The sequence below is a fragment of the Oncorhynchus mykiss genome, chromosome 19, assembly GCF_013265735.2.
Source record: "Oncorhynchus mykiss isolate Arlee chromosome 19, USDA_OmykA_1.1, whole genome shotgun sequence".
Taxonomy (NCBI): domain Eukaryota; kingdom Metazoa; phylum Chordata; class Actinopteri; order Salmoniformes; family Salmonidae; genus Oncorhynchus; species Oncorhynchus mykiss.
Window position 1 is genome coordinate 52,682,305 of NC_048583.1, and position 24,031 is coordinate 52,706,335.

At 45.3% G+C, this 24,031-nt stretch overlaps 1 protein-coding gene across 5 annotated transcripts in view; it reads right to left on the bottom strand.

Moving 5' to 3' along the window:
* Positions 1–24,031, bottom strand: part of LOC110498101 (kinesin-like protein KIF13B) — a 70,993-nt gene that overhangs the window by 18,742 nt on the left and 28,220 nt on the right. For all 5 annotated transcript variants that reach the window (XM_036955067.1, XM_036955064.1, XM_036955065.1 and 2 more), the window contains exons 4-15: positions 19,513–19,525; positions 17,850–17,910; positions 17,075–17,167; positions 16,737–16,917; positions 16,289–16,376; positions 15,554–15,688; positions 7,966–8,078; positions 7,680–7,791; positions 6,452–6,664; positions 4,861–4,971; positions 4,518–4,652; positions 4,302–4,432 (exon numbers count right to left, since the gene is read on the bottom strand). In XM_036955067.1, the coding sequence (XP_036810962.1) occupies positions 4,302–4,432; positions 4,518–4,652; positions 4,861–4,971; positions 6,452–6,664; positions 7,680–7,791; positions 7,966–8,078; positions 15,554–15,688; positions 16,289–16,376; positions 16,737–16,917; positions 17,075–17,167; positions 17,850–17,910; positions 19,513–19,525 (1,386 nt within the window). The remainder of the gene's footprint in view (positions 1–4,301; positions 4,433–4,517; positions 4,653–4,860; positions 4,972–6,451; positions 6,665–7,679; positions 7,792–7,965; positions 8,079–15,553; positions 15,689–16,288; positions 16,377–16,736; positions 16,918–17,074; positions 17,168–17,849; positions 17,911–19,512; positions 19,526–24,031) is intronic.

The following is a 24,031-nucleotide window of genomic DNA, read 5'->3' on the forward strand; positions in this document are numbered from 1 at the left end:
ACAACATAAAAACACACGTTCTGTACCGTAACCACAACATAAAAACACACGTTCTGTAATGTAACCACAACATAAAAACACACGTTCTGTAATGTAACCACATCATAAAACACACGTTCTGTAATGTAACCACAACATAAAACACACGTTCTGTAATGTAACCACATCATAAAAACACACGTTCTGTACCGTAACCACAACATAAAAACACACGTTCTGTAATGTAACCACAACATAAAAACACACGTTCTGTACCGTAACCACATCATAAAACACACGTTCTGTACCGTAACCACAACATAAAAACACACGTTCTGTAATGTAACCACAACATAAAAACACACGTTCTGTAATGTAACCACATCATAAAACACACGTTCTGTAATGTAACCACATCATAAAACACACGTTCTGTAATGTAACCACAACATAAAACACACGTTCTGTAATGTAACCACATCATAAAAACACACGTTCTGTACCGTAACCACAACATAAAAACACACGTTCTATAACGTAACCACAACATAAAACACACGTTCTGTAATGTAACCACACATAAAAACACACGTTCTGTAACGTAACCACAACATAAAACACACGTTCTGTAATGTAACCACAACATAAAAACACACGTTCTGTACCGTAACCACATCATAAAAACACACGTTCTGTAATGTAACCACATCATAAAACACACGTTCTGTAATGTAACCACAACATAAAAACACACGTTCTGTAATGTAACCACATCATAAAAACACACGTTCTGTACCGTAACCACAACATAAAAACACACGTTCTGTAATGTAACCACAACATAAAACACACGTTCTGTAATGTAACCACAACATAAAAACACACGTTCTGTACCGTAACCACATCATAAAAACACACGTTCTGTAATGTAACCACAACATAAAACACACGTTCTGTAATGTAACCACATCATAAAACACACGTTCTGTAATGTAACCACAACATAAAAACACACGTTCTATAACGTAACCACAACATGAAAACACACGTTCTGTAATGTAACCACAACATAAAAACACACGTTCTGTAACGTAACCACAACATAAAACACACGTTCTGTAATGTAACCACAACATAAAAACACACGTTCTGTACCGTAACCACATCATAAAACACACGTTCTGTAATGTAACCACATCATAAAACACACGTTCTGTAATGTAACCACAACATAAAAACACACGTTCTGTAACATAACCACAACATAAAAACACACGTTCTGTAATGTAACCACATCATAAAAACACACGTTCTGTAATGTAACCACAACATAAAACACACGTTCTGTAATGTAACCACAACATAAAAACACACGTTCTGTAATGTAACCACAACATAAAAACACACGTTCTGTAATGTAACCACAACATAAAAACACACGTTCTGTACCGTAACCACATCATAAAACACACGTTCTGTAATGTAACCACATCATAAAACACACGTTCTGTAATGTAACCACAACATAAAACACACGTTCTGTAATGTAACCACATCATAAAACACACGTTCTGTAATGTAACCACAACATAAAAACACACGTTCTGTAATGTAACCACAACATAAAACACACGTTCTGTAATGTAACCACATCATAAAACACACGTTCTGTAATGTAACCACAACATAAAACACACGTTCTGTAATGTAACCACATCATAAAACACACGTTCTGTAATGTAACCACATCATAAAAACACACGTTCTGTAACCACATCATAAAAACACACGTTCTGTACCGTAACCACAACATAAAAACACACGTTCTGTAATGTAACCACAACATAAAAACACACGTTCTGTACCGTAACCACAACATAAAAACACACGTTCTGTACCGTAACCACAACATAAAAACACACGTTCTGTAATGTAACCACATCATAAAAACACACGTTCTGTACCGTAACCACATCATAAAACACACGTTCTGTACCGTAACCACAACATAAAACACACGTTCTGTAATGTAACCACAACTTAAAACACACGTTCTGTAATGTAACCACATCATAAAACACACGTTCTGTACCGTAACCACATCATAAAACACACGTTCTGTACCGTAACCACAACATAAAACACACGTTCTGTAATGTAACCACAACTTAAAACACACGTTCTGTAATGTAACCACATCATAAAACACACGTTCTGTACCGTAACCACAACATAAAAACACACGTTCTGTAATGTAACCACAACATAAAAACACACGTTCTGTACCGTAACCACAACATAAAAACACACGTTCTGTACCGTAACCACATCATAAAAACACACGTTCTGTAATATAACCACAACATAAAAACACACGTTCTGTAATGTAACCACAACATAAAAACACACGTTCTGTACCGTAACCACAACATAAAAACACACGTTCTGTAATGTAACCACATCATAAAAACACACGTTCTGTAATGTAACCACAACATAAAAACACACGTTCTGTAATGTAACCACATCATAAAAACACACGTTCTGTAACGTAACCACAACATAAAAACACACGTTCTGTAATATAACCACAACATAAAAACACACGTTCTGTAATGTAACCACAACATAAAACACACGTTCTGTACCGTAACCACATCATAAAACACACGTTCTGTAATGTAACCACAACATAAAAACACACGTTCTGTAATATAACCACAACATAAAAACACACGTTCTGTAATGTAACCACAACATAAAACACACGTTCTGTAATGTAACCACAACATAAAACACACGTTCTGTACCGTAACCACATCATAAAACACACGTTCTGTAATGTAACCACAACATGAAAACACACGTTCTGTAATGTAACCACAACATAAAAACACACGTTCTGTAATGTAACCACATCATAAAAACACACGTTCTGTAATGTAACCACAACATAAAAACACACGTTCTGTAATGTAACCACAACATAAAAACACACGTTCTGTAATGTAACCACAACATAAAAACACACGTTCTGTAATGTAACCACAACATGAAAACACACGTTCTGTAATGTAACCACAACATGAAAACACACGTTCTGTAATGTAACCACAACATGAAAACACACGTTCTGTAATGTAACCACAACATAAAAACACACGTTCTGTAATGTAACCACAACATGAAAACACACGTTCTGTAATGTAACCACAACATGAAAACACACGTTCTGTAATGTAACCACAACATAAAAACACACGTTCTGTAATGTAACCACATCATAAAAACACACGTTCTGTAATGTAACCACAACATAAAAACACACGTTCTGTAATGTAACCACAACATAAAAACACACGTTCTGTAATGTAACCACAACATAAAACACACGTTCTGTACCGTAACCACATCATAAAACACACGTTCTGTAATGTAACCACAACATGAAAACACACGTTCTGTAATGTAACCACATCATAAAAACACACGTTCTGTAACGTAACCACATCATAAAACACACGTTCTGTAATGTAACCACAACATAAAAACACACGTTCTGTAATGTAACCACAACATAAAAACACACGTTCTGTAATGTAACCACAACATAAAACACACGTTCTGTACCGTAACCACAACATAAAAACACACGTTCTGTAATGTAACCACATCATAAAAACACACGTTCTGTAATGTAACCACAACATAAAAACACACGTTCTGTAATGTAACCACATCATAAAACACACGTTCTGTAATGTAACCACATCATAAAACACACGTTCTGTAATGTAACCACATCATAAAACACACGGTCTGTAACATCAATAAATGAAACCACAAGAAGATGACCATACTGTTAGCTCATTCAAGCAGGCAGTGGCAGGTGGCAGAAGCTATAGGGCTCATTGTAATGGCATAAAAACAGATGTTCGATGTGTTTGATTCCGTTCCAGCCATTACAATCAGAGTGTCCTCCTATAGCTCCCCCCACCAGCCTCCTCTGCAAGCAGGCCATGTAATCCCTAAGGGCCTAAAGGCAACATGACGTCATCCTTATCTGGAAGCAGGGAAGTCATGAGGTGAGGAGTCACAGTGAGCTGACCAGGATCATCATTCTGATGTGGCGTGTTGAGATGACATTGATGACTAAGCTGGTGTACCGTGACTCCTTGTAGGGTGCGAGGTGCCAGCAGGCAAAATATGACATTTTTTACAACCTTGATTTCAACCTGTTGGTTGTAGAGACGTTATTTCATCTAGATTTGCCCCACTGGGAATTGTGATGATGGAGACGAAGAGGAGTGTTCTATACGCACCTTGAGTTTTTGTGAGGAGTGAGGACCACCCGTTGGTCAGCTGTGATGTCTATGATGCAGTGTGCAGCCTGAATACCCATCCCACACAGCTGAATGTCCTGGGAGTCTGCTGAACCAACCTTAGTGTGCTCCTATAGTACACAACAACACATAATGTTATAATGGTGTGTGTGTGTGTGTAAGCATACGTGAATGCACCATTGTGTGCGCGTGTACCTTCAGGTAGTAGACTAGCAGTTCGTTGAGAGCAGGGTCAGCGTTGAGGTTGACTAGAAAACACTTGTCTTCTCCCACTCTGATGCCAGACGACTGGAGAGAGATGCCCAGGGACTCCAACTGTTTCTGACGCTCCTACAGGACACACAACACAGGAACTATTGATCCAGCCTCCAGCCTACAGTTAATCAGGGCACACTTTTCAAAACGTTGTGCAACAAAAAATTAAATAAAGCATTTCTTATTGGACAATTTCAGAAAGTCCCTGTTTCAGACCGTTGTCTTCTGTTTCGTGCCTAATGAACACAACCCAGGACAGAATGTACAAAGGTGTGTTGTGTACCTGTGCGATCTCTTCCGTCTTGCGTAGTTTCTCCTCCCAGGTGACGGTCATCTCCTGGATGAGTTTTTCAGACTCCTCCAGTCTCTCCTTCAGCTCTGGGGCCTTCATAGACTGGATAGGAGATAAGAAAACACTCTTTCCATCTCTACAAGCAGCCAATATGTCACTGATGTTCTGGTTAAAAAGGCTTCATACAACCTAATTACAACCAACCTGCTACAATCAGATGAAGACATTGTTTCTGGATGGAAAAACAAAAGCAATAAAACGTCCTTTTCGACCACAACGCAACCTTAACGTGACCAGTTTGCCAGCTGGTATAGACAGGCTCTCTCCACAATCCATCCTTACCCTGGACTGTCAGTTGATCTCCCTCTTCCTCCTCTTTCTCTACCCCTCCTTACCTCCCCCTTTCCTCCCCCCACCACCTCTTGCTTGTGTCAGCTGGTCCCGTAGTTTCTCCCCCTCCTTCCTTTCCTCCCCCCACCACCTCTTGCCTGTGTCAGCTGGTCCCGTAGTTTCTCCCCCTCCTTCCTTTCCTCCCCCCACCACCTCTTGCCTGTGTCAGCTGGTCCCGTAGTTTCTCCCCCTCCTTCCTTTCCTCCCCCCACCACCTCTGCCTGTGTCAGCTGGTCCACTAGTTTCTCCCCCTCCTTCCTTTCCTCCCCCCACCACCTCTTGCCTGTGTCAGCTGGTCCCGTAGTTTCTCCCCCTCCTTCCTTTCCTCCCCCCACCACCTCTTGCCTGTGTCAGCTGGTCCCGTAGTTTCTCCCCCTCCTTCCTTTCCTCCCCCCACCACCTCTGCCTGTGTCAGCTGGTCCACTAGTTTCTCCCCCTCCTTCCTTTCCTCCCCCCACCACCTCTTGCCTGTGTCAGCTGGTCCCGTAGTTTCTCCCCCTCCTTCCTTTCCTCCCCCCACCACCTCTGCCTGTGTCAGCTGGTCCACTAGTTTCTCCCCCTCCTTCCTTTCCTCCCCCCACCACCTCTTGCATGTGTCAGCTGGTCCCGTAGTTTCTCCCCCTCCTTCCTTTCCTCCCCCCACCACCTCTTGCCTGTGTCAGCTGGTCCCGTAGTTTCTCCCCCTCCTTCCTTTCCTCCCCCCACCACCTCTGCCTGTGTCAGCTGGTCCCGTAGTTTCTCCCCCTCCTTCCTTTTCTCCCCCCCTACCTCTGCCTGTGTCAGCTGGTCCACTAGTTTCTCCCCCTCCTTCCTTTCCTCCCCCCACCACCTCTTGCCTGTGTCAGCTGGTCCCGTAGTTTCTCCCCCTCCTTCCTTTCCTCCCCCTACCACCTCTGCCTGTGTCAGCTGGTCCCGTAGTTTCTCCCCCTCCTTCCTTTCCTCCCCCCCTACCTCTGCCTGTGTCAGCTGGTCCCGTAGTTTCTCCACCTCCTTTTTTCCCTCCCCCCCACCTCTGCCTGTGTCAGCTGGTCCCGTAGTTTCTCCCCCTCCTTCCTTTCCTCCCCCCACCACCTCTGCCTGTGTCAGCTGGTCCTGTAGTTTCTCCACCTCCTTCCTTTTCTCCCCCCACCACCTCTGCCTGTGTCAGCTGGTCCCGTAGTTTCTCCCCCTCCTTCCTTTTCTCCCCCCCTACCTCTGCCTGTGTCAGCTGGTCCCGTAGTTTCTCCACTTCCTCTCGGAGCTCCCTGATGATACGTGCGTTGGGGTCCTCGTTGACGACAGCGTGGTTGACGATGCTCTTGGCCCGGTCGGCATAGCGCAGCGTGGACAGCGTCTCGTCGTAGTTGTCTGCTGCCGGGCTCACCGTGGCCACCATGGCCGTGCGGCTGTTGCCGCCCAGGCTGTCCTGGAGACGAGGGAGAAAGAGAGGAGAGACGAGGGAGAGCGAGAGAGAGAGAGACGAGAGATAGAGAGGAGAGACGAGGGAGAGCGAGAGAGAGACGAGGGAGAGAGAGAGGAGAGACGAGGGAGAGAGAGGAGAGACGAGGGAGAGAGAGAGAGGAAGAGCGAGAGAGAGAGAGAGAGAGAGAGAGACGAGGGAGAGAGAGGCGAGACGAGGGAGAGAGGCGAGACGAGGGATAGAGAGAGAGGCGAGACGAGGGAGAGAGAGAGAGAGGCGAGACGAGGGAGAGAGAGAGAGGAGAGACGAGGGAGAGAGAAAGAGGCGAGACGAGGGATAGAGAGAGAGGCGAGACGAGGGAGAGAGAGAGAGAGAGAGGAGAGACGAGGGAGAGAGAAAGAGGCGAGACGAGGGATAGAGGAGAGACGAGGGAGAGAGAGGCGAGACGAGGGAGAGAGAGAGGCGAGACGAGGGAGAGAGAGAGAGAGAGGAGAGACGAGGGAGAGAGAAAGAGGCGAGACGAGGGATAGAGGAGAGACGAGGGAGAGAGAGGCGACACGAGGGAGAGAGAGGCGAGACGAGGGAGAGAGAGAGGCGAGGGAGAGAGAGGCGAGACGAGGGAGAGAGAGAGGCGAGACGAGGGAGAGAGAGAGGCGAGACGAGGGAGAGAGAGAGGCGAGACGAGGGAGAGAGAGAGAGAAGAGACGAGGGAGAGAGAGAGAGAAGAGACGAGGGAGAGAGAGAGGAGAGACGAGGGAGGGAGAGAGAGGAGAGACGAGGGAGGGAGAGAGAGAGACGAGGGAGAGAGGAGTGTTAGTGAGAGAGGGGGAATGAAAGAGGAAGATATAAGGTCGTCAGAACCAAATCTTCAAATGATTGTCGGGGCAGAAGCGTTCAAATCTCTAAAGGAAACAGGAAGATAAGCCCCCATCCCTCTCATGTTGAGCGGAGCGAGAGAGAGAGGGAGGACCAGAGAAGTTATAGTAAGAGCAGGGAAAAATACAAAATATGTGTCTCTTACCTTTAGCAGCCATGTTAGCACAGAGTCTCTGTAAGGGACAAATTTGGTCTTGTTTTTCCCACATCCCTGTTCTGCCAGAGCAGATATGACCAGGCCTAGAGTAGTCAGAGACCTGCAGAGACACACAACAACCCACTATCATAACAGGTAGCATATTTACTAAGTGAAAAGTGTTCATCTTTGTTTAAAAGGGGAACTAGAACACTTGGTGCTGTGTGTGTGTGTGTGTTGTGGACTCATTGAGGATGTATGAATGGGTGCGTTATCAAAGTGCTTGGTAACATACTTGTTGATGTTGCTGCCCTCCTTCATCCTCTCTCCAGTAGCTCCAGTCTTAGCTGCTCTCTCACTGCCAGCCAGGTCTACCAGACTCAGCTTACTCACCTTCTCACCACTCGTCTACAGAGGGGAAGAGGCGAGAGAGAGGGGCGAGAAAGAGATACGAGGAAGGGGAAAGCGGATAGAAAGTCATCTTGGTAGATTTGATTTTTGATAACATCCTTCATTTTAAACTGTTAAAATGACTCCAATCCTGCACGCTGCATAAACCTCCGGAATGCAAACAAATGCAACTGTTTCAGTCAAAGATTTCCCATTTTCATGCAGGATACAACCATCATGTCTCCCTGCTCTAACATAAAGGTCCAGGAAGGATGAGATATAGATATATATATATAGATATATATGAAAGGATTCATTAACCAGGTATTCCTATGGAGAACAGAGGCCAAAAGCCACACACAGCGAGGCAGAGACAGACAGAGATAGAGAGCGAGAACGCGAGAGATCGAGGAGAGAGAGAAAGAGACCAAGGAGAGAGAAAAAGAGGAGAGAAAGAGCACAAGAGAGCATGCGATTAAGAGATAAAAAGAGCAAGAAAGAGCGCGTACAAGAGTGAGGAGAGAGAGAGTGAGAAAGAGAGAGAACAAGAGAGAGCGTGCGACAGCGTGTGAGAGAAAGCGAGCTGGAGAGAGAGGCTGGAGTAACAATCTCCCATTGTTCTCTGTGATTTACAATGTTAGCTGCAGGGGTGGAGCTTAACTCTCTGTATATATGTGTGTGTGTGTGTGTGTGTGTGTGTGTGTGTACACACGTAATGGGGTCCTTATCTTAAATAAGGTGTGTGCATTAAGGACTGGAGCTTGACTGAGAGACGGAGAGATAATGGAGATAAGAGAGTAGGGGTGGTAGGGACGAGAGAGAGAGTAGGGGAGGTAGGGACGAGAGGAAAGAGAGTAGGGGAGGTAGGGACGAGAGGAAAGAGAGTAGGGGAGGTAGGGACGAGAGGAAAGAGAGTAGGGGAGGTAGGGACGAGAGGAAAGAGAGTAGGGGAGGTAGGGACGAGAGGAAAGAGAGTAGGGGAGGTAGGGACGAGAGGAAAGAGAGTAGGGGAGGTAGGGACGAGAGGAAAGAGAGTAGGGGAAGTAGGGACGAGAGGAAAGAGAGTAGGGGAAGTAGGGACGAGAGGAAAGAGAGTAGGGGAGGTAGGGACGAGAGAGAGTAGGGGAGGTAGGGACGAGAGAGAGAAGGGGAGGTAGGGACGAGAGGAAAGAGAGAGAGTAGGGGAGGTAGGGACGAGAGGAAAGAGAGTAGGGGAGGTAGGGACGAGAGGAAAGAGAGTAGGGGAGGTAGGGACGAGAGGAAAGAGAGTAGGGGAGGTAGGGACGAGAGGAAAGAGAGTAGGGGAGGTAGGGACGAGAGGAAAGAGAGTAGGGGAGGCAGGGACGAGAGGAAAGAGAGTAGGGGAGGTAGGGACGAGAGGAAAGAGAGTAGGGGAGGTAGGGACGAGAGGAAAGAGAGTAGGGGAGGTAGGGACGAGAGGAAAAAGAGTAGGGGAGGTAGGGACGAGAGGAAAGAGAGTAGGGGAGGTAGGGACGAGAGGAAAGAGAGTAGGGGAGGTAGGGACGAGAGGAAAGAGAGTAGGGGAGGCAGGGACGAGAGGAAAGAGAGTAGGGGAGGTAGGGACGAGAGGAAAGAGAGTAGGGGAGGCAGGGACGAGAGGAGAGAGAGTAGGGGAGGTAGGGACGAGAGGAAAGAGAGTAGGGGAGGTAGGGACGAGAGGAAAGAGAGTAGGGGAGGTAGGGACGAGAGGAAAGAGAGTAGAGGAGGTAGGGACGAGAGTTGGGGAAGTAGGGGAGGTAGGGACGAGAGAGAGAGAGAGTAGGGGAGGCAGAGATGAGATAGAGAGAGTAGGGGAGGTAGGGACGAGAGAGAGTAGGGGAGGTAGGGACGAGAGAGAGAGAGAGAGAGAGTAGGGGAGGCAGGGATGAGATAGAGAGAGTAGGGGAGGTAGGGACGGGATGAGAGAGTAGGGGAGGTAGGGACGAGAGAGAGAGTAGGGGAGGTAGGGACGGGATGAGAGAGTAGGGGAGGTAGGGAGGGATGAGAGAAAGGGGAGATCGTGTAAGAGAGGAAGAACAGAGAAAATACATGAATGCAGTAGTAGAAGGAAAGAATGTACGCATGAGAATTTACGCTAAATATATAGAAAGAGAGAGAGAGATGGGGTGAGTGAATGATTTGAGCAAGAAATTATAGAAAGAGATGGGGGTAGAGAGACAAAGGGCAGCGGGGGCAGAGGGGGGGGGTGTGCATTATGTTTGGAGTCGTGTGTGTGTGTGTGTGTGTGTGTGTGTGTGTGTTACGTCCGGCGTCGTGCTGAGTGTGAATAGAGCGGGCAGAGATTACAGTGAGTTGTGAAAACAAAGCCTGCCCTTGTCCCCAGAGAGAGCAAGAGTGGAGGGAGATAGAGAAGAGAAGAGAGGAGAGGAGAGAGAGGGAGAAGAGAGGAGAGAGGAGAGAGAGAAGAAAGGAGAGAGAGAAGAGCGAGAGAGGAGAGAAGAGCGAGAGAGAAGAGAGGAGAGAGAGAAGAGCGAGAGAGAAGAGAGGAGAGGAGAGAGAGAGAGAGGAGAGGAGAGAGAGAGAGGAGAAAAAGCATGAAACAGGGTGGACCTGAGTCAAAAATGATTTGATGTATTTGGCTGATACCTCATTAAATGTGGAATATCAGTATATTTTAAAGTCTTAGGTCATCTAGTTGAGTAACAATCTTGCAGGATTTTCCCTAGTATTTGCCTACGGTTTGGTTAATGTGTCGTTGCAACTTCATCCCCCTTTTCTAAAGATGCTAAACTTCCTTCTCTCTCACCATGGCACTTCCAAAGCAACATCTCAGAGACATTCAGATTACTCTCTGTCAACAGGCCCCTGTGAATTTGCATAGGACTGAGTTTCCATGGAGATTAGTAAAGGGAGGATAAAGCCAAGTGAACCTCAGCAGAAATAGGAGGCCCAAAGACGCTCTTGCTCTTTATCTCACTGTGTGTGTGTGTGTGTGTGTGTGTGTGTGTGTGTGTGTGTGTGTGTGTGTGTACACTGAGGCGGACAGCCTTTATTTGTGCATCAGTTTAAATGATCAGACTCAGACTATATTTAACTCCGTTTCCATTCCACCACAGGTGCACCTGGGGCTGCATTCAGCAACACAACAAGGTATCAAACTGTTACAGCTTCCGAAAGGGAGGCTCAGTCAACAATGTGCAACACTTTAGATCAGGGATGGGCAACTTTGATGGGGGGGGTGGGTGCCACAACAAAACTGAAAGCTACCGACATCCATACCACACATGCAGTCAGAGCTGGCCCTAGGGTTTTGGGGGCCTTAAGCACCACCCACATCAAGATAATTTTTAAAGTTAATTTCCTGCAATTGTAAACATTTTGCTATGGGGTGTAGAGAAAATGTATCCGTTATAAAGCAGGTTTGTTGCAATTCCACACATATGGGGTCAGAGAGCAATGTTTGCAGTTTTTAATACTTTGACTAACAAAATAAAATGGGGGCCATCCGGTCAGTAATTCAACCATGATTACTAAACTCAGCAAAAAAAAAAATATCCTCACACTGTCAACTGCATTTATTTTTAGCAAACTTAACATGTGTAAATATTTGTATGAACCTAACAAGATTCAACAACTGAGACATAAACTGAACAAGTTCCACAGACATGTGACTAACAGAAATGGAATAATGTGTCCCTGAACAAAGGGGGGGGGGGGGGGGGGTCAAAAACAAAAGTAATAGTCAGTTTCTGGTGTGGCCACCAGCTGCATGAAGTACTGCAGTGCATCTCCTCCTCATGGACAGCACCAGATTTGACAGTTCTTTCTGTGAGATGTTACCCCACTATTCCACCAATACACCTGCAAGTTCTGGACATTTCTGTGAGGAATGGCCCTAACCCTCACCCTCCGATCCAACACGTGCTCAATGGGATTGAGAAACGGGCTCTTCGCTGGCCATGGCAGAACACTGACATTCCTGTCTTGCAGGAAATCACACACAGAACGAGCAGTATGGCTGGTGGCATTGTCATGCTGGAGGGTCATGTCAGGATGAGCCTGCAGGAAGGGTACCACATGAGGGAGGAGGATGTCTTCCCTGTAACACACAGCGTTGAGATTGCCTGCAATGACAACAAGCTCGGTCCTATGATGCTGTGACACACCGGCCCCGCCCATGACGGACCCTCCACCTCCAAATCGATCCCGCTCCAGAGTACAGGCCTCGGTGTAACGCTCATTCCTTTGATGACAAACGCAAATCCAACCATCACCCCTGGGGGTTTGTGCCCATAGGCGACGTTGTTGCCGGTGATATCTGGTGAGGACCTGCCTTACAACAGGCCTACAAGCCCGCAGTCCAGCCTCTCTCAGCCTATTGCGGACAGTCTGAGCACTGATGGAGGGATTGTTTGTTCCTGGTGTAACTCAGGTTGTTGTTGCCATCCTGTACCTGTCCCGCAGGTGTGATGTTCGGATGTACCAATCCTGTGCAGGTGTTACACGTGGTCTGCCACTGCGAGGACGATCAGCTGTCCGTCCTGTAGCACTGTCTTAGGCGTCTCACAGTACAGACATTGCAATTTATTGCCCTGGCCACATCTGCAGTCTTCATGCACGTTCACGCAGATGAGCAGGGACCCTGGGCATCTTTCTTTTGGTGTTTTTTAGAGTCAGTAGAAAGGCCATTTTACTGTCCTAAGTTTTCATAACTGTGACCTTAATTGCCTACCGTCTGTAAGCTGTTCGTGTCTTAACGACCGTTCCACAGGTGTATGTTCATTAATTGTTTATGGTTCATTGAACAAGCATGGGAAACAGTGTTTAAACCCTTTACAATGAAGATCTGTGAAGTTATTTGGATTTTTACTAATTATCTTTGAATGACAGGGTCCTGAAAAGGACTAAATAAACTTCAGTTAGTGCTAAATACGGCTGCTAGAATCCTGACTAGAACCAAAAAAATTGATCATTTTACTCCAGTGCTAGCCACCCTACACTGGCTTCCTGTCAAGGCAAGGGCTGATTTCAAGGTTTTACTGCTAACCTACAAAGCATTACATGGGCTTGCTCCTACCTATCTCTCTGATTTGGTCCTGCCGTACATACCTACACGTACGCTACGGTCACAAGACGGAAAGGCTCTGGAGCAACAAACCGCCCTTGCTGTCTCTGCCTGTCCGGTTCCCCTCTCTCCACTGGGATTCTCTGCCTCTAACCCTATTACAGGGGCTGAGTCACTGGCTTACTGGTGCTCTTCCATGCCGTCCCTAGAAGGGGTGCGTCACTTGAGTGGGTTGAGTCACTGATGTGATCTTCCTGTCTGGGTTGGCGCCCCCCCCTTTGGGTTGTGCCGTGGCGGAGATCTTTGTGGGCTATACTCGGCCTTGTCTCAGGATGGTAAGTTGGTGGTTGAAGATATCCCTCTAGTGGTGTGGGGGCTGTGCTTTGGCAAAGTGGCTGGGGTTATATCCTTCCTGTTTGGCCCTGTCTGGGGGTGTCCTCGGATGGGGCCACAGTGTCTCCTGACCCCTCCTGTCTCAGGACTACCTGACATAATGACTCCTTGCTTTCCCCAGTCCACCTGGCCGTGCTGCTGCTCCAGTTTCAACTGTTCTGCCTTATTATTATTGGACCCTGCTGGTCATTTATGAACATTTGAACATCTTGGCCATGTTCTGTTATAATCTCCACCCGGCACAGCCAGAAGAGGACTGGCCACCCCACATAGCCTGGTTCCTCTCTAGGTTTCTTCCTAGGTTTTGGCCTTTCTAGGGAGTTTTTCCTAGCCACCATGCTTCTACACCTGCATTGCTTGCTGTTTGGGGTTTTAGGCTGGGTTTCTGTACAGCACTTTGAGATATCAGCTGATGTACGAAGGGCTATATAAATAAATTTGATTTGAAAAGGGGACATTTCTTTTTATGCTGAGTTTACAAGTTCAGACAGACAGACATATAAAAAAAAATGCTAATAGACCGACATGAGAGAAAAACTGCCGATGCAAAACCAAATTTCAAAATTGCACCTTGAACATTCTACTATTCTAACTCTCAAAAGTAAGTTGAGACACGGCTGAGTTTTTTGGGGTAATTGATCTGCGGGCCTACAGCTGCCCATCCCTGCTTTAGATTAACTGCCTGCGATACATTCGTTAGGAAGAGTGTTCACAAACATTCTGAAATGTGTTTAATTTGAATGAGCTTTTTTGAAATACTGATGTGGATAATAACATATGACTGTCCTTATGGGGATAATAGAGGTTCACTTGTCTGTTCCAGCCTTATTTGACCTAAACTAGAATCAACTGTTCCAGCCATTTTTTTTCTGAACTAGAATCAACTGTTCCACTCCTGCATTATTCACCCTGTGTGCTACCGATATTATGCAGGGAGACCAGGGTTGGGTGATCAGGTGACACACGCACAGACACAAGCTCACAACACACACACAAACATACAGCCCCAGGGTTGGATAACCAACCAGGTGTGGATAAAACAGGAGCAGGCTAACACAGCAGATCAGCTGACATCAAGACAGACAGAGAGAGCACTTCATTACTTATTTACAGGTTTCCTGGAAGCTGACATCACTAGCTAGTTCCTGAACAGTAGAAACTCGGGCTCAGTGACAGGGCAGACAGTCTCTCTGGGACTCTGCTACCCTCAGTGACAGGGCAGACAGTCTCTCTGGGACTCTGCTACCCTCAGTGACAGGGCAGACAGTCTCTCTAAGACACTACTACCCTCAGTGACAGGGCAGACAGTCTCTCTGGGACTCTACTACCCTCAGTGACAGGGCAGACAGTCTCTCTGGGACACTACTACCCTCAGTGACAGGGCAGACAGTCTCTCTGGGACTCTACTACCCTCAGTGACAGGGCAGACAGTCTCTCTGGGACACTACTACCCTCAGTGACAGGGCAGACAGTCTCTCTGGGACTCTACTACCCTCAGTGACAGGGCAGACAGTCTCTCTGGGACTCTACTACCCTCAGTGACAGGGCAGACAGTCTCTCTGGGACTCTACTACCCTCAGTGACAGGACAGATAGTCTCTCTGGGACTCTACTACCCTCAGTGACAGGGCAGCCAGTCTCTCTGGGACTCTACTACCCTCAGTGACAGGGCAGCCAGTCTCTCTGGGACTCTACTACCCTCAGTGACAGGACAGATAGTCTCTCTGGGACTCTACTACCCTCAGTGACAGGGCAGACAGTCTCTCTGGGACTCTACTACCCTCAGTGACAGGACAGATAGTCTCTCTGGGACTCTACTACCCTCAGTGACAGGGCAGACAGTCTCTCTGGGACTCTACTACCCTCAGTGACAGGGCAGACAATCTCTCTGGGACTCTACTACCCTCAGTGACCCGGTTCAACAGTGCTTTAGAACTAGAGGGAAACAGAGTGATACGACGAAGATGCAGTAGTCACAAAACATTACAGCAGTCGACTAAGATGTTACGGGGGAGAGGTTGGATTGACCGTTGCGTAACAATCAGTTGGAGTGTGTGTGTGTGTGTGTGTCTTACCCCAGACTGCAGGTCTTTGAGTGTGTGTGTGAGGATGATGTTGAAGACAGCGTGAGATCTGCTGCTCTCCTCGTTCATGTTGGTGGCAGCCACCGTACGAGACTTATTCCCCTCCGACATCAGAGACTCGATGTCCTAGAGAATAGATAGGAGAGAGGGAGGGATGGATGGAGAGAGAAAGGGGACAAGGATGGAAGGCCGGGGGGAGGTAAGAATAAGAGGAACAGGGGACAGAAGGCGAGATAAGGAGATAAGATAAGATGGAGATAAGGTTGGAGGGAAGAAGAGAGAGGGGAAGGAAGATAGAGAGAGAGATAGATAAATAAATACTTTTCTCCAGAGAAAGCATAGTAACTTACCACTGATATGTGAACAGCTGTCAAAGTCATTAGCCATGGTAAGCCTTGAATCCAGGGAGTGTGAAGTGAGAGTGTGTGTGTGTGTGTGTGTGCAGTCAGCCTTCAAGTCAGTGTGTTGATTAAATAAGTGTGTGTGTGTGGTTAACTCAGTTGTGAATGGTTTTCTTATTGACATGGCTCATCTAACAGAGCTCTCAGCTACCACACCCCTCTCTACGCTCTCCTCTATGCGCCAACCCAGAACATGAAGACTTCATACCGTTTATTTACCATCATATCAATTCTGTTGTTTATGAATCTAGAATCAAGGTCAAATCATCAGTAGCATGGTCATATCAGTAGTCATTCTACTAGTGATGATAGTGGTGTAGTGTACCTTGTAGTTGGCCACAGCCAGGCGTGACAAGCCGTCCACGTACGGCCCCAACACCTTGTGCTCCCTCACTCTAAGAGCCTGCCTGCTCCTGGGGGGGGGGGGGGGGGGACACACACACACACACATATCAATGTGGTTAACTACAAAAACAAACAGTCATCATGCTTCCATGTTCTATCAAAAACATTAAAAAGAATAATCTCAAACAGTATTTTATTTGAGATGTATCCCACTACGCCAGGGTCGTAGTCAGCAGCCACTCAATTAGCCCACGTCAGTAAACATCGTTTTAGACTAGTTGTGTTTGAAAAGTGACTAGACTTCGAGGAAGAGAGGAAGCATGTTTAAACTGGGGCCACTGACAAATTATAGTATATTCCAACAAATAATTCCAACAAAACAAGAGTCCAAGAAGTGGTTAAAGGTCAATATTCAGGGTCATACGTACCCTTTGGGGTCGAGGAGGTCGCGGACCTTCTCATTGTATATCTCCATGTAGGAGACCTCTATGGTGAAGCCTTCCCCCTCCCTCTGCTCCAGCAGGGTCCGGTCAAACAGAGAGCTGCAGAGCCGCGGAATCAGACCTGGAGAGTCCACAGAACCCATCATGGTGTACGACTTTCCCGAACCTGGAGGGACACACACGCAGCCAAGGGATGAGAACAGCCGTTAGGAGACAACCAATGAACTTCAACCGGTTTTAAACTTGAAACTGTAAAGATCTGTTCCATGCCAACAATATGAGGCCAGTTAGTAGTATCGTAACGAACCAATGTCATAACATACCTGTCTGTCCGTAGGCGAAGATGCAGGCGTTGTAGCCCTGGAAGGCGTTGTGTAAAAGACTTTCCCCAAGGCACTGGAACACCACGTCCTGACCTGGAGACAACCACCAGGCAACGTTACACAATACAATCATGTTAATTATACAATATAAAACCCTACAATATGACTTGACTGATCCCCTTCGGGGTGATTTACAAATCATATGCAGCACACTAACACAATTACAAGATAATGGACATGTTATGCATGTGTAAGTGTTAATTCATATAGGACCTTCAGACTGTATACATGAACAGTGTGAGAAACAGCATTAGGTACAATAGGCCCTAGTTGGGTTTTGGCCTACAGCACAAAGAGGTGGATGACTAGCAGGTCTGACAGGAATATTTGACATTTAAATTAAGCCAAACACCTAGAGATCCAATCCAAGCAAGTAAACAACAAAGACATTTCAGGTGGGATCCTTAGTCACTGTAGAGAAAAAAAACTTCTGAAAATACCCGAAAACCACCTGGACAGACCTATACATGGGGTGCGTTCAACAGGACGCACCGTTTTGGAACATTGAGATAGAAATATGTTGCATAGAAAAAATAGGCATCTGTAGGCCGTCATGTAGAACAAGGAATAGTGTCGACTCTATTTGTGGCATTTCTACCTGCAACGTTCGATAACATTTGGCAACTGAATGTGGCCTACTAAATGTACAGGAGGAGGAAGAGCAGAGGGAAGGAAGTGAGGAAGAGGGGTTAAAGCAAGTGAAACAAAAACTGACCCGCAAACTTGTCCTTTTCCGACTCGTCCATGGACCAGAAACAGTAGTCATAGGCGAAGGTCTGAGGGGACAAGAACACAATGAAACAAAATAGTTTACAACACATTTATAACAGATGCTTTCCAGAGGGCAAAACACTTTGAAATGATCCGTTGAAATGACATTGTTATGACATTATTATGATGCTATTTCTAACAGTTTTTCCCCGTTGGGTGGTTCGTGTTGAGCACAGGCAGTGATAAACATGACATACAAATTAGCCTAACAGTTTTTGAACATGTCAATATACAGTCGTGGCCAAAAATTATGAGAATGACACAAATATACATTTTCACAAAGTCTGCTGCCTCAGTTTGTATGATGGTAATTTGCATATACCCCAGAATGTTATGAAGAGTGATCAGATGAATTGCAATTAATTGCAAAGTCCCTCTTTGCCATGCAAATGGACTGAATGCCCAAAAAACATTTCCACTGCATTTCAGCCCTGACACAAAAGGACCAGCTGACATCATGTCAGTGATTCTCTCGTTAACACAGGTGTGAGTGTTGACGAGGACAAGGCTGGAGATTACTCTGTCATGCTGATTGAGTTTGAATAACAGACTGGAAGCTTCAAAAGGAGTGTGGTGCTTGGAATCATTGTTCTTCCTCTGTCAACCATGGTTACCTGCGAGGAAACACGTGCCGTCATCATTGCGTTGCACAAAAAGGGCTTCACTGGCAAGGATATTGCTGCCAGTAAGAGGAAAAACATCAGGGACAGACTGATATTCTGCAAAAGGTACAGGGATCGGACTACTGAGAACTGGGGTAAAGTCATTTTCTCTGATGAATCCCCTTTCTGATTGTTTGGGGCATCTGGAAAAAAGCTTGTCCGGTGAAGACAAGGTGAGCGCTACCATCAGTCCTGTGGCATGCCAACAATAGAGCATCCTGAGACCATTCATGTGTGGGGTTGCTTCTCAGCCAAGGGAGTGGGCTCACCCACAATTTTGCCTAAGAACACAGCCATGGATAAAGAATGGTACCAACACATCCTCCCAGAGCAACTTCTCCCAACCATCCAGGAACAATTTGGTGACGAACAATGCCTTTTCCAGCATGATGGAGCACATGGTCATAAGGCGAAAGTGATAACTAAGTGGCTCTAGGAACAAAATGTCAATATTTTGGGTCCATGGCCAGGAAACTCCCCAGACCTTAATCCCATTGAGAACTTGTGGTCAATCCTCAAGAGGCGGGTGGACAAACAAAAACCCACAAATTTTGACAAACTCCAAGCATTGAATATGCAAGAATCAGTCAGGAAGTTAATTGACAGCATGCCAGGGCGGATTGCAGAGGTCTTGAAAAATATTGACACTTTGCTTCATGTAATTGTCAATAAAAGTCTTTGACACTTATGAAATGCTTGTAATTATACTCCAGTATTCCATAGTAACATCTGACAAAAAATATATAAAGACACTGAAGCAGCAAACTTTGTGAAAATTAATATTTGTGTCATTCTCAAAACTTTTGGCCACAACTGTACAAGTACAATGACTGCTATATAATCACAGCTCCACAAAGTAGCTAGTGTGTCAACACAGAGACCAATAACAGCATTGACAACCAAGCATTAACACAAATCAGTAGTAATTTACTGGACAGGGCTTACCTTGGTCTGACTCCTGAGGAAGTTCACACAGGCGTTAGAGGTCAAAGGATGGTTACATGGGTAGAGAGAGAGAGAGAAGGATCATATCTCAGACACCAATGTAAACAAACACCGGAGGTGTAATCATTAGTTCACACCGTAGCAAATGGTTGCAAACAGGAAAACTCTTTGCAACAAAACCAAGAGTTTCTATTGGACATATTCAGGTAGGTCCCTCCCTGTTTAGTTCTGTTTGCTTCTGTCTGGTTCCTAGTGAATACACACCAGGACATTTTTATGTACTGTAGTGTACAACCAGACAGACAATCACACTGTAACAGGATTTTCTAATATTGGTAAAAAATAATTAAAAAGTATGTCACTGCGTCATGGATACACATTAGTGAATGACAGATTAATATCCATCATTAAAAACTAAAGACCACAAGGTTGTTAGCCTGTCTGTCAATAACCATTTTATTTGAAGTAGGCTACACAGTTTATGAGCACAATATGGTCTATCAGACTGGTGAAAGAGATTACTATTATCAATCATGTGATCGGCACTTGATAACAAGGGAAGAAAATAAAGATTACAGGGCTGTCTCAATGACAGGCCTACAGATCATAAAATACACAGTATTCATACTGTCAGAGGTCTGCAAATCCACCATTCCTGATAAATGAGGAACAAAAATTTTAAAAAAAAATAATCACATCTCCCAACTGAAACAGGATGCAGCATGGGTAATAGAGCTAACGTGAATCAAGATGCCTGCTTGCTTCCACTCAAACTTCCTGCTCTCTCCCTCTCCATTTCTCTCAGTATTTGACACTCTTTCTCTCGCTTTCTAAAATGTTCAGTCCTGTGGGTGCCGAGGCCTGGAGATCATAAACCCTTGTTTACGACAATGTTTCAATGTTACTCAACCAGGGTGGGATATTAACTCATGCCAAATGCGGGTACATTTTGTCGTCATTGACGGGTAAGAATGTCTATTTCACCAGCCACATTTGCAGGTGGTCACACAGAGCATTTAGCTACTAAAGTGTGACTTTGTCATCGTGTTTCTTGGCTATTTACATGATTTGTTCACATGCTAGGTTGTTTTTCAATGTTGGTTTGAGTTTGCTGTAAATCATCTTATTTTTGTTGATTGTTGGTGTAATTATGATGGGGGGATGGGGAAGAGAGTAAAATACAAACTCACAGAATGACAGAGGCAGAGTAGAACAGAGCAGCAAAATAAAGGATTTGTATCTTTCCCTTTCAAGACGATGCAATATGTACAGTTGAAGTTGGAAGTTTAAATACACTTTTTCCAACAATTGTTTACAGACAGATTATTTCAGTTATAATTCACTGTATCACAATTCCAGTGGGTCAGAAGTTTCCAGAAAATGATGTCATGTCTTTAGAAGCTTCTGATAGGCTAATTGACATAATTTGAGTCAATTGGAAGTGTATCTGTGGATGTATTTCAAGGCCTACCTTCAAACTCAGTGCCTCTTTGCTTGACATGAGAAAATCAAAATAAATCCGCCAAGACCTCAGAAAAAAAATTGCAGACCTCCACAAGTCTGGTTCATTCTTGGGAGCAATTTCCAAACGCCTGAAGGTACCACGTTCATCTGTACAAACAATAGTACGCAAGCATAAACACCATGGGACCACGCAGCCGCCATACCACTCAGGAAAGAGACGCGTTCTGTCTCCTAGAGATGAACGTACTTTGCTGTGAAAAGTGCAAATCAATCCCAGAACAGCAGCAAAGGACCTTGTGAAGATGCTGGAGGAAACAGGTACAAAAGTATCTATATCCACAATAAAACAAGTCCTAAATCGACATAATCTGAAAGGCCGCTCAGCAAGGAAGAAGCCATTGCTCCAAAACCGCCATAAAAAAAGCCAGACTAGTTTGCTTTGCTGCAGGAGGGACTGGTGCACTTCACAAAATAGATAGCTTCACGAGGAAGGAAAATTATGTGGATATATTGAAGCAACATCACAAGACATCAGTCAAGAAGTTAAAGCTTGTTCGCAGATGGGACTTCCAAATGGACAATGACCAAACATACTTCCAAAGTTGTGGCAAAATGGCTTAAGGACAACAAAGTCAAGGTATTGGAGTGGCCATCACAAAGCCCTGAACTCAATCCTATAGAACATTTGTGGGCAGAACTGAAAAAGCATGTGCGAGGAAGGAGGCCTACAAACCTGACTCAGTTACACCAGCTCTGTCAGGAGGAATGGGCCAAAATTCACCCAACTTATTGTGGGAAGCTAGGCTACCCAAAACGTTTGACCCAAGTTAAACTATTTAAAGGCAATGCTACCAAATACTAATTGAATGTATGTAAACTCTGGGAATGTGATAAAATAAATAAAAGCTGAAATAAATCAAATCACTCTTTCCACTATTATTCTGACATTTCACATTCTTAAAATAAAGTGGTGATCCTAACTGACCCAAGACAGGGAAATTTTACTAGGATTAAATGTCAGGAATTGCGAAAAATGTATAAATGTATTTGGCTAAGGTGTACGTAACCTCCCGACTTCAACTGTATTTAGATACATGGGCTCCGATACAATACAGGAAGGATATGTTTTAGTTTGAAACGATTCCGTGCGATTCGGTTTATTACAGAATGAATCGATACGATTCCCTTTCGATGCACTATTATTTGTAGCATAAACACATTCAATTTCCATTCTACTGCTGATGGAGCTAATAAGCTGGGCTTCTCTGAGCTGGATCTGTCTGAGCTAACTCGTGTGTGTGTGTGTGTGTGTGCTTGTGTGTGTGATGTATGTGCTTGTGATGTATGTGCTTGTGTGTGTGATGTATGTACGCGTGTGTGTGTGTACATGTGTGTGTGTGTACGTGTGTGTGATGTATGTACATGTGTGTGTGTACGTTTGTGTGTGATGTATGTACGTGTGTGTGTGTGTGATGTATGTATGTATGTATGTACGTGTGTGATGTATGTACAATGTAGGCACCACCCACTAATTAACTTGTCATATTAGCAGATTAAGTGTTTGAGCCATTAATGAGTCAATATCTATAGTTTACAAATTAGCTATGACATAGCCAGTGAATATATAGCATGCCATCTCAAAATTAAATTGTTTTGACTGTTTGGAAGTTATGGAGCGACCTCTCGCTACGGCCATGCAGTGTGCCTCGCAAAAGTGATTGTTGTCCTCGTTATGAAATGATCAACTTTATCCAGTTTATCTAAAAAAGACCAGATACACTGATTAAATCAAAACTATTGCTGAAACTGAACAATAAAATATATTGTTAAGCCCCACTCAGCAGGTATAGCCAGATGAGAGTTGTGTCTCCAGTAGCTTACTTTTCTTCCAGTAAAAAACAAACAATGTTTCCAACAGCACATAGATAATAACCTAGCACGTAACATAGGTTGTCCATAAACTAATACAGCCTAATATCACATAAGACATTTTAGCAGTTGAACGCTGAAGTTGCCGTGCAGGTGTGCAAGATCAGGAACAGTCCTCTTCCTGCTGATGACCAGTGTGCGAAGCTGGACACAGCGCACTTTGACAAGGCTACTGATATTGCCCGGGTTTGTTCGGCATGCTAAAGGACTTATATCAATGACCTTCAACACAGTTATATGCAGTTCAACAATGAAGGAGAGGACGCATCATGTCATAAAAGATGAGGTCATTCGGTCCATTAGTACAGGAGTCTGCTTTCTGCACATCATACTACAGACATTCACAATGACCACAACGTCAGTGGGTGTGGACCAGGCCTCCATGTCTCCGGCCCGGAAGCAGACAGAGCTGGGTGGTGGGCATAGCCAAATCAGGCATTTGTGACTGGAACCAGCATAGCCAATCAGGCTTTAATGATTGGAACCAGCATATCCAAATCAGCGCTCAGGTTCAAGCCCAGTGCAGCTATCGGACGATATGCGGACACACCCATTGTAGAAGGCAATTGGCAGAGGATACAATAGTTTAGCTTGCATGTTGGATAGAATCTGTCTGGCACATAGGCCATTATCAATAGGAGATAAGAACTCATCTCACAGACAGTTGTTTGATGCTAAGGGTGTGGCGGTAGCTGTAATAGGCTAGCCCAAGGCCTATAAAGGATTATTGGCTGATTAAACATGTACTCACTTTTTACAGCCCTGCCTGCGACCTCAGGAGTGAGTGAGTGAGCGAGTGAGTGAGTGAGTGAGCGAGCGAGCGAGTGAGTGAGTGAGTGAGTGAGTGAGAGAGAGGAGAGAGAAAGAAAGAGAGAGCGAGAGAGAGAAGATTGCTACATGTTCTCACACACACCCAAGCCAACTCCCTTCCTAAACAATGTAGCAACACTTACTTTGCCCTTGTCCTATCACTGACTGCTCCTCTAGCCCATGGTACTGTTATTGTCAGACCCTATCACAACACCATTACATGGCCAGAGGCACATGGCCAGAGACACATGGCCAGAGACACATGGCCAGAGACACTGCTCAGTCAGCAAGGTGGACCACCACAGCTATATGAATG